General features: G+C 46.5%; 1 protein-coding gene across 3 annotated transcripts; it reads left to right on the forward strand.

Moving 5' to 3' along the window:
* Positions 1-2,838: 2,838 nt before the first annotated feature.
* Positions 2,839-10,716, forward strand: SLITRK5 (SLIT and NTRK like family member 5). Of its 3 annotated transcripts, none has more exons than XM_012506866.2 (2): positions 2,839-3,318; positions 6,478-10,716. In XM_012506866.2, exon 2 carries the CDS (start codon positions 6,486-6,488, stop codon positions 9,363-9,365), a length of 2,880 nt encoding a protein of 959 aa, XP_012362320.1. In that variant the 5' UTR covers positions 2,839-3,318; positions 6,478-6,485; the 3' UTR covers positions 9,366-10,716. The 3 variants fall into 3 exon arrangements, with proteins under 3 accessions (XP_012362320.1, XP_012362321.1, XP_003257426.1); XM_012506867.2 differs by lacking the exon at positions 2,839-3,318 and adding an exon at positions 4,088-5,501; XM_003257378.4 differs by lacking the exon at positions 2,839-3,318 and adding an exon at positions 4,088-4,696.
* Positions 10,717-11,397: the final 681 nt, after the last annotated feature.

Below are 11,397 nucleotides of genomic sequence, written 5' to 3' on the forward strand. Positions count from 1 at the left end.
ATAATAATTCTAGAAACTAATAAATATAAATTTACAAAAATATATGGTCAATTTTAAGTGGCAAGTATGCTACTTACATTTTACATTTAAATTTAAATTTGCAGGTATCTAATTATGGCCATAATTGATAATGACAATTATATTTACAATATAAATGCCAAATATATTTCCCTACATGATATGCATTTATGATGATACCCTCTCAATAGATAATTCTAATATAAAAAATATATTTGCAAACATTTGGACAAATGTGACTTTCACATCCAACTCCATCAAATAATGTTTAATATTAATAGACTTAATTCTGGGGAGATATATTTGATCAATCATTTAATTTTACAATGGCCAAATGTATCTATGTAATTAAGTGCATGCATCTGAGTGCTGTCTGAAAGCATGTATACACATATGACCATATGTTGCTTAGTATAGACTAAAACATAGATATATTTGTTCATGTGGGTAAAAGTTTTGGCTCATATTTGATCACTCTTATGTAATTCACTTATAAATTTTCTAAGCAATAGTCAACATTCAATGCAAATAAAGAAACAGATTAATAACTCAGGCTTTTCCTTATATCTGTGATGCTTTCCCTCTTGTGTTCTTCTGTTCTGAGCTGTTCATGTCACAGTATTTTCTAAAATTTCATTCCCTTGCAGAGCATCTTATAGAGACACCTAGTGGCAAAAGGTAATGGTGGCTTCCAGGACCATCCTTAATGTTGAGTTAATGGCAGAAAGTTTTCATCATTTACTTATTTGAACCACAAGAGGTAAACTAGATTATTAGCATAAGTGTTTCTAACAAAACTGTAACCTAAACTAATTCCAAACATATTTAATACTTCTTAGTTGAATATTTACTTTAATTAGAACAATAAATATTTAAAGTAAAAATAATACAAAACCATGAATTAAAATTTGATATTGAATGAAATTATGAAGATTTAGGACAATGATAACATATAACAGCTTTATTTCAGCTATTTTGAAAAAATCAATATTTCTATTAAGACAATTTAGGATCTTTCAGAACTTCTACAAAGTTAATCAATATTGAAAATTATGTTTCTGATAGGACTCAATATTTATATTCCAAAGGCTTCTGGCTGTAATTCCTATATAATTTTAAATTTAAATATTACATTTTCATTTTGAAAATATAAAAGTAATTTTACACTTAAAAATAAATTTTCTGAAATGTTTATATAATGTTAAAAGTTAATGACTAAATAAAAAATACAGAAATAAGCCTTTTGCGGATGAAGTGTAAGTTATATTTGTTTATGCAATGTATCTATAGCTAGTGGCTATCATTCCTAGGTCGAATGTTTCTAAATTTAATGAAATGTTCATTACAAGATTTTGTTTTTATTATCTGAAATTACATATTACTTCTTTCCTTCCTCTCCCTTGAATATAACCCACACTTAAACAAAATCGTTTCCAAATAAAGTGTTTATGGTCTAAAGTAAATATATATATATTCACACAACATATGCAGGGGAAAGTTCAAAAAAGATTGCAATACCTCAGGAGACTGCAATGTTCATCACCTGAGATATATATACGTCTCAGAACATAGACATATTATCAGACTCTATATTAATATTAAACATATGATTAGCCAGATTATAACACAGTATTATCCCAAATATTACTAAGGATAAAACAATATCAATAATAATTAAGACGTAATTAATTCCAAAATAAAGTGGGTAAAATATATTTACATGGAGAAACTAACTACATAGTTATCAAAGGAACAGGCACATGTGTACTCATCCTACGCTGGGTCACTTACTATGATCAACTTTTCTCTTATACCTGGGATGAACGGTCTAATATTACAAATATTGAAAACATGTCTTATGAATGTAAAGACCACTTTTTGGGGATGGAAGTGTCTGGTTTCATGGAAAGACCCAAGAATACTTACTGTAGAGATGACTCTAGTGGAGTTTAGCAGATGACTCTTCAAGAAACTCGCTTTCTATCGATATTGCATTTACTTAGGGGTTTTCCAGCTTTTTAGTACACACCAAAAGTATTCACAAACATTCCCTCTGAAAGTCTTTCACATTCCCTTGTGTTGCCTAGACACACCTATAAAACGTAATTCTATTAAAAAGATAAAAGAAAAGTAGCGCCCTTGTTTGCAGCTAGGAGGAACCACTCCCTTTTCCAGGATCCTTAACAGTATGTACACGAGACAGCAGCATTCTAAATAGCAGGAGGAAGGCAGATGATCAGCACAGGGCTGGAATCATCTGTTCCTGACCACCAGCAAGCCTGGCACTGCCGGGGTTATTGCCACTCCTCCCTTTCCCAATCAGAGAATTGCACAGTCCCACGCTCGTATTACGCACATGGTCCAAGACTCCTCTCTCTCCTACGAATGTGACATCCAAGGGGGCCCCGCTTGCGCCGCCCTAGCCCAGGGACGCCTTCGCCCTCGGCTGCCATCTATCGGCCACCGAGTGCCCGCTTCGCCCTGGGCCCATCATGTCTGCTGCAGCTTGGCTCGCACCAGAGGCGCGACAATAAACAAGTGCACTGGACTGGGCCATGCACCCGCTCCGGAGCAGCTGTCTCAGAGACCCGGCGTTGCTTACCGCGTTGCCACCTCCTCGGCGCCCGGGAGGAAGACGCGACTTTCTCGGAGTTTTTTTTTAGAGCCACCGGGCTGCCAGGACAAGCCACAGGCATAGAACGACGCGGTTCCTGCCCGCCCCCCCTTCCCCCAGAAACCCCAAAGGATGTCGGTGATAGAGAGTTCCAAATAATGACGGTTGTGCGCCGCATCTGGGGAAGGGATACAGAAAAAAACCCTGCAAACACCGTGAGGATGAAACTGCCAAAAGGATGCGAGAGCCTCTCAAATACTAATTAGGGGCCGCGGCGGCGGCGGGCTCTGCGCGGGGACAGCGGCGGCGGGATCCCAGCGCGGTGGTCGCCGCTGCGCGGGGGGCGGAGGACAGCGCAGGAGCTGCAGCCGCCGCCTTCGCTGGAGCAGCCGAGGGGCCGGTGCCACCTTCGCTCGCCCCCTCACTACCATGTACAGTGTGCGCTGCAAGAAGAAGGCGGGAGATGCATGCACACCCCCGCGACCCGCTCCCTCTGGCTCGTCCCCGGGCGTGCGCCACTGACCAGGGGGGAATGTGGTGAAGACGGCGAGGAGGAGAGCCGAGGGGGGAGGGGAGGGCCGGCCGGCGCGAACCCAGGCCGGAGGGTGCGAGGAGCCGGAGGAGGCTGGAGGGGGCGGCGGCCACAGCTGGGTCGGAGAAAGTTGCCCCCTATGCAGATGGGAACTGTGAGTACCCCCGTGGGGGGAGGGTGCAGCGAAGGCTGCCAGGGACCCCGCGATCGTGCCTTAACACGCATTGGAGCGAGTGTGCGAGTGATCATGAGTGCGAGCGGGTGCGAGCGCTCGGCGGGGCTGACCGTCACGTTGGCGGGGCCGGAGGTGCCAGGCAGTCTTCTCCGCGTCCCCGTCCCCCTCCTCCCTCTCCGTGCCTCCCCTCCCAGCAGCTCCCCCTCCCCGCCCCGCCCGGCTCCGGCTCCCGGCCCCTACAGCGAGGCGCCTCTCCAGCCGGACCTCCGCCGCCCCCTCCCACTGCCTTCCTATCCCGCCGCTCCAGATCGCCCCCCGCTCTCCCCCCCCAACCCTGCTGCCCGCTCCGACAACCGCGGAGAGCACGGGGGAGAGCCGTTTGGGGAGCCCCGGAACCCGCGGTCGCCACCGCGGCGGCGGCCCCAGGCTGGAGGCGTCCGGGCGCCTCTTTCCTCCAGCCTCTGGGACCGCGCTGCTCGCCGTCTCCTCGCCATGCCTGGGCTTGAGAAACCCATTGCATACCCCAAAGAGGGTTTTTGTGTATGTGTGTGTTTTTAAAGGGTGGCTGTGATGACTGGGCCTTGGAAATGTGAGACGGGGTAAGTCTATCGTTTACTTTGCAAAAGAGGTTAGTGTGTGTGTGTGTGTGTGTGTGTGTGTGTGTGTGTGTGTGTGTATGTGTGTATCTATGTAGTGGGGTGGTTTTCTTTCCCTCTCCTCCCTCCCCTTCTTCCTCGGTTTTCCCTTCCTTCTCTTTGGGGCGGGGTGGGGGAGGGGGAGCCTCGCGTCCTGGAACTCCGGGTGTTTCTGCCTGGGCGGCCGCTTGAGCAGCTGTGCCCGGAGCCTCCGGTTCGGCCTGGGTGCTGGGCTCCAGTCCGAGAGGCTCCATGCTGCTTAATGCAGGGACGTACAGGGCGGTGATCCAGTATCTAAATTCTTTGGGAGAAAATGAATAGTCCCCCCGCCCCAGCCCTCCAGAAAAAAAAAAAAAAAATCTGAGAATCTGAGAATGTTCAGCGCACCCGCGAATTTGCATCGGAGGTGCGTTTCCCCGTCAGAATGTCAGCCTCCCGAGGCTCATTCAACTTTTATTTTCTCAAAATTTTGGTCTCCTTTGCTAGCAAGGAGGAGGGGAAAGGGAGTGGGTTGAGAGGAAGCTCTTCGACGCTTGCTAACTAGAACTGAATTAAAGTTGTAAACGCTGGAGTTTAATACTGGCTGGACAGAATTTGCAATGGTCTTTCAGATGGGGTGGGAGGTGAATGGGGGCGGGGAAGCACAGGGAGGGAGGGGGAGGGGACCCAACCTCGCTGAATGGATGTGCGGATTTGATCCAGCGGAGAACTGAAATTTCAAGGTAAACGTTTTGCTTTCACTGGGGATGTTTTTGCCGCTTTTAAGCAGGGAGACGTTTACCGTTGCGTTGGGAGGTCGGGGATACTTGCGAGGTTTATGCACTGTGGTTCCAATTCATCTCGACACGTCTGGGTGGCCACACGTGAATGATTCGCAGGCACACTGGTACATGTGCGTGTGAATGCAGGGGCGTTTAATAACGCGGGCTGGAGTCGACTTGGGGATCAGGAGCAAGGTCTCCAGGCTTGAACCCGCTGTCTCGGACACATCTTGGCTTTAGTTTGGAGTTGCAATTTGATATTAGACTTCGGTAGTGAGGCAAAGGCAAGGTTGACCAGAGAAAAGGCATAGGTTCCTAGAGTCCAGCATTTCTATCAAATGTCCCCCACCCCATTAACCAACGCAGCGTGCGCGCGCGCGCGCACACACACACACACACACGCTCATTCCATTTATGTCCTTCCTTTAAGAGTGCTGCTGTTGATCAGAAGTAGGAAGTGGAAGGAAGCCTTCAAGGGGACAAAAAGCGAGCAAGAAAGAAAAGGAGGAAGGGGTCATATTGATTCCTGTGGGAGATGGAATTCGGATATTAAACAACTGACCTAAGTCACTTACAGTTCTCCCTCCCACCTTTCTATTTTGCCTCTTAATCATCCCAGGCGTCCTTTCCCTGAGATTAAAAAAAAGGAGAGAGGGAAGCGTTCACAATTAAATGTAATAAGCAACTCCAAAGATGGGGATGCTGTCGAGGTGGTAGTTCCGTGCAAACCTTGCTATTACCGTTGCAAATAGACGCGGAGCCCAAGGTAAGGGAGGCTTTGGTGCTGATCCTTGGTTTTCTGATTCCCGGTAAGCGGTAGGAACGTCCTTTTTAAACTCTAGGCATCGGGAGGTATTCGGAGATTGCGGATACCTTCGCTGAGTTCTTTGTAATCCATCGTGCAGAACTATTTCAGTGGCTTAAAGATGCGGTTTGGTAGCGTCGCTGACATGATCAATGAGAAGTGGTCGCACGGCGCTCTCAGGGAAGCGCTGCTAAGTGGCACCGTGCATGCAATTAGGACGCTGATGTGCTTAATAGCGTGGTAGTGAAGTCCACCATCAAAGCAAATGCGCTCTCCTTTTTCTCCTTACTCAAAGCTCCGGGAGACAATTGGTGATTTAAGAGCTTCTTAGGGCTCCTTTGATGCATTATATTACAGCCTTTTTGCCTCTGAAAAGTATCCTTTAGGTTCCCACCGTGGCATTTCTAGCGATGGCTTAAAATACCCCAAGTATTTTGGCTCCTTTCCACTCTGTGAATATGAGAGACCTTCACGGTGAACTGTTAACTGAAGAGATTCTGAAAGAAAGAAGGGGGGGGTGGGGGCTGGGTATAGGTGAGGTGGGGAACCTTGTAAAATGGTGCTTCTTTTTTTCTTAAATTAGAACCATGAAACTGAACTGACAGCCATTTTATGTATATTTATGGATTGGTTTTGAAAAGGGGGGGAGCAGAGAAAACTAAAATGGGACTTTATCTAACCTGCTCTTATCTTGTAAGGAGCAGCATATTTGTGGTGTGCTCATTTAAAAAAAATAAAATCAACGTTTAAATCAAAATGTATAATAGATTTTAATAAAATCTGGAGAATGTCAATGTTTCACTTGGGGGGTGTGTCATTTATATCTCTTCCTTTTGGGTTTTAGAGTAATAATGTTAAGAAAGAGAGAGACTTTCTGACTGATCCCTTAAATTTTTGTCATATTCTGTTGTTTCCTTGTTTTCTCTCTCCCTTACAGGAGGTAAAATGCACACTTGCTGCCCCCCAGTAACTTTGGAACAGGATCTTCACAGAAAAATGCATAGCTGGATGCTGCAGACTCTAGCGTTTGCTGTAACATCTCTCGTCCTTTCGTGTGCAGAAACCATCGATTATTATGGGGAAATCTGTGACAATGCATGTCCTTGTGAGGAAAAGGACGGCATTTTAACTGTGAGCTGTGAAAACCGGGGAATCATCAGTCTCTCTGAAATTAGCCCTCCCCGTTTCCCAATCTACCACCTTTTGTTGTCCGGAAACCTTTTGAATCGTCTCTATCCCAATGAGTTTGTCAATTACACTGGGGCTTCAATTTTGCATCTGGGTAGCAATGTTATCCAGGACATTGAGACCGGGGCTTTCCATGGGCTACGGGGTTTGAGGAGATTGCATCTGAACAATAATAAACTGGAACTTCTGCGAGATGATACCTTCCTTGGCTTGGAGAACCTGGAGTACCTACAGGTCGATTACAACTACATCAGCGTCATTGAACCCAATGCTTTTGGGAAACTGCATTTGTTGCAGGTGCTTATCCTCAATGACAATCTTTTGTCCAGTTTACCCAACAATCTTTTCCGTTTTGTGCCCTTAACGCACTTGGACCTCCGGGGGAACCGGCTGAAACTTCTGCCCTACGTGGGGCTCTTGCAGCACATGGATAAAGTTGTGGAGCTACAGCTGGAGGAAAACCCTTGGAATTGTTCTTGTGAGCTGATCTCTCTAAAGGATTGGTTGGACAGCATCTCCTACTCAGCCCTGGTGGGGGATGTGGTTTGTGAGACCCCCTTCCGCTTACACGGAAGGGACTTGGACGAGGTATCCAAGCAGGAACTTTGCCCAAGGAGACTTATTTCTGACTACGAGATGAGGCCGCAGACGCCTTTGAGCACCACGGGGTATTTACACACCACCCCGGCGTCAGTGAATTCTGTGGCCACTTCTTCCTCTGCTGTTTACAAACCCCCTTTGAAGCCCCCTAAGGGGACTCGCCAACCCAACAAGCCCAGGGTGCGCCCCACCTCTCGGCAGCCCTCTAAGGACTTGGGCTACAGCAACTATGGCCCCAGCATCGCCTATCAGACCAAATCCCCGGTGCCTTTGGAGTGTCCCACCGCGTGCACTTGCAACCTGCAGATCTCTGATCTGGGCCTCAACGTAAACTGCCAGGAGCGAAAGATCGAGAGCATCGCTGAACTGCAGCCCAAGCCCTACAATCCCAAGAAAATGTATCTGACAGAGAACTACATCGCTGTCGTGCGCAGGACAGACTTCCTGGAGGCCACGGGGCTGGACCTCCTGCACCTGGGGAATAATCGCATCTCGATGATCCAGGACCACGCTTTCGGGGATCTCACCAACCTGAGGCGCCTCTACCTGAATGGCAACAGGATCGAGAGGCTGAGCCCGGAGTTATTCTATGGCCTGCAGAGCCTGCAGTATCTCTTCCTCCAGTACAATCTCATCCGCGAGATTCAGTCTGGAACTTTTGACCCGGTCCCAAACCTCCAGCTGCTATTCTTGAATAACAACCTCCTGCAGGCCATGCCCTCAGGCGTCTTCTCTGGCCTGACCCTCCTCAGGCTAAACCTGAGGAGTAACCACTTCACCTCCTTGCCAGTGAGTGGAGTTTTGGACCAGCTGAAGTCACTCATCCAAATCGACCTGCATGACAATCCTTGGGATTGTACCTGCGACATTGTGGGCATGAAGCTGTGGGTGGAGCAGCTCAAAGTGGGCGTCCTAGTGGACGAGGTGATCTGTAAGGCGCCCAAGAAATTCGCTGAGACCGATATGCGTTCCATTAAGTCGGAGCTGCTGTGCCCTGACTATTCAGATGTAGTGGTTTCCACGCCCACACCCTCCTCAATCCAGGTCCCTGCGAGGACCAGCGCCGTGACTCCTGCGGTCCGGTTGAATAGCACTGGGGCCCCCGCGGGCTTGGGCGCAGGCGGAGGGGCGTCGTCGGTGCCCTTGTCTGTGTTAATTCTCAGCCTCCTGCTGGTTTTCATCATGTCCGTCTTCGTGGCCGCCGGGCTCTTCGTGCTGGTCATGAAGCGCAGGAAGAAGAACCAGAGCGACCACACTAGCACCAACAACTCCGACGTGAGCTCCTTTAACATGCAGTACAGCGTGTACGGCGGCGGCGGCGGTGGCACGGGCGGCCACCCACACGCGCACGTGCATCACCGCGGGCCCGCGCTGCCCAAGGTGAAGACGCCCGCGGGCCACGTGTATGAATACATCCCCCACCCACTGGGCCACATGTGCAAAAACCCCATCTACCGCTCCCGAGAGGGCAACTCCGTAGAGGATTACAAAGACCTGCACGAGCTCAAGGTCACCTACAGCAGCAACCACCACCTGCAGCAGCAGCAGCCGCCGCCGCCGCCACCGCAGCAGCCACAGCAGCAGCCCCCGCCGCAGCTGCAGCTGCAGCCCGGGGAGGAGGAGAGGCGGGAAAGCCACCACTTGCGGAGCCCCGCCTACAGCGTCAGCACCATCGAGCCCCGGGAGGACCTGCTGTCGCCGGTGCAGGACGCCGACCGCTTTTACAGGGGCATTTTAGAACCAGAGAAACACTGCTCCACCACCCCAGCCGGCAATAGCCTCCCGGAATATCCCAAATTCCCGTGCAGCCCCGCTGCTTACACTTTCTCCCCCAACTATGACCTGAGACGCCCCCATCAGTATTTGCACCCGGGGGCAGGGGACAGCAGGCTACGGGAACCGGTGCTCTACAGCCCCCCGAGTGCTGTCTTTGTAGAACCCAACAGGAACGAATATCTGGAGTTAAAAGCAAAACTAAACGTTGAGCCGGACTACCTCGAAGTGCTGGAAAAACAGACCACATTTAGCCAGTTCTAAAAGCAAAGAAACTCCCTTGGAGCTTTTGCATTTAAAACAAACAAGCAAGCAGACACACACAGTGAACACATTTGATTAATTGTGTTGTTTCAACGTTTAGGGTGAAGTGCCTTGGCACGGGATTTCTCAGCTTCGGTGGAAGATACGAAAAGGGTGTGCAATTTCCTTTAAAATTTACACGTGGGAAACATTTGTGTAAACGGGGCGCATCACTTTCTCTTCTTGCGTGTGGGGAAGGTGTGGAGAAGGGCTTTAAGGAGGCCAATTTGCTGCGCGGGTGACTTGTGAAAGGTCGCAGTCATTTTTGTAGTGGTTGGAAGTGCTAAGAATGGTGGATGATGGCAGAGCATAGATTCTACTCTTCCTCTTTTGCTTCCTCCCCCTCCCCCGCCCCTGCCCCACCTCTCTTTCTCCCCTTTTAAGCCATGGGTGGGTCTAACTGGCTTTTGTGGAGAAATTAGCACACCCCAACTTTAATAGGAAATGTGTTCTCTTTTTCCGCCCCTCTCCTTCTCTCCTTCCCTCCCCTCCTTTCTCATTCCTTTTCTTTGTTTTTAAAGGATGTGTTTGTATGCATTCTGGACATTTGAATTAAAAAAAAGTATTGTGATCCTGTAAAGGATCACCATAGATGTGGACAAATCATTAAAATTACAGAGCTATATGATCCATAATTGATTAGTCAAAATAACTTATTGATGAAATATACAAATATTTTATTGTAGCACCTATTTTTATATGCACATTTAGCATTCCTCTTTCCTTCACTATTTAGCCTATGATTTTGCAGAGGTGTCACACTGTATTAGGATCTGCATTTCTAAAACTGACGTGGTATCAGGAAGGCATTTTCAATCATTAAAAATGTGGAGAATTTAATGGCAAAATCTTTAAAAGCCAATGCAACCCACCCAATTGAATCTGTACTTTCTTTTAAGAAAACAGAGCTGATTGTATCCCAATGTATTTTTAAAAATAGGGCAATTGATTGGGCCCTTCCAGTGAGAATTGTTTGCAAGTTTTGGGTTTTATTAGAAAAGATTTGAAAGTATTTTTATTAGTGAACCAAAATGACATGTTCATTTGACTACTATTGTAGCCGATTTTCGATTGTTTAACAAAACCCAGTTGCATTTGTACAGATCCACGTGTACTGGCACCTCAGAAGACCAAATCATGGACTGTACAAGTCTCTATACAATGTCTTTATCCCTGTGGGCAGCAAGCAATGATGATAATGACAAACAGGATCTCTGTAAGATGGGGCTATTGTTGTTACAGTCTCATATGTATCCCAGCACATGTAATTTTTTAAATAGTTTCTGAATAAACACTTGATAACTATGTCAAATATGAGGGATGGAAGTAATGATTACTTAAGGTGCAAAATACTTAACTATGTGTGATTGATAGAATCTCCATCATTAACAATTTAGGAAATAATTCCTAAACTTTATTCCTAATACAAAATGTTTCCCCTAATTAGCAAAATTTTAAAGTATACATATATATATATATAACACATATTACATATATATGTAATTTATGCCTTTGTTGGTTCAGGGAAGTATGATTTTCTAAATGTATCACTTAATGTGTTCATTAATGCTATTTCAATTATATACACTGTTTCCTTACTGAAGTATTCATCTACTACGTGGAGCATGGTAAGTAATATATCGCATATTCACTTTTCTCTTAATATAATGTACTTGTCATATCAGCATTATTTATTCAGTCTACAGTTTTCCATAGTTTTCATATTTTTAATTTGTGTAAATCTACCTTCAACAATTATGATGGATTCCTTATCTAAAGTTGATCAATATTCTAAATGCTCAAAATGTTGGTGTATATGAGCTCGTCATCTTTGAATAAGGTTTTCTAGTGAGTTTAGACTGCAATTTAAGGATAAGAAATGTTTCAATTATGTGCTTCATTGCTATAGGTGGATCTCCCCATAATTTCATCTGGAATTTGTACAGTATCAAGGGCTGTTCATGAACTTTGTGTTTAAAGAACAATTTCCATG

The sequence above is a fragment of the Nomascus leucogenys genome, chromosome 5, assembly GCF_006542625.1.
Source record: "Nomascus leucogenys isolate Asia chromosome 5, Asia_NLE_v1, whole genome shotgun sequence".
Lineage (NCBI taxonomy): Eukaryota > Metazoa > Chordata > Mammalia > Primates > Hylobatidae > Nomascus > Nomascus leucogenys.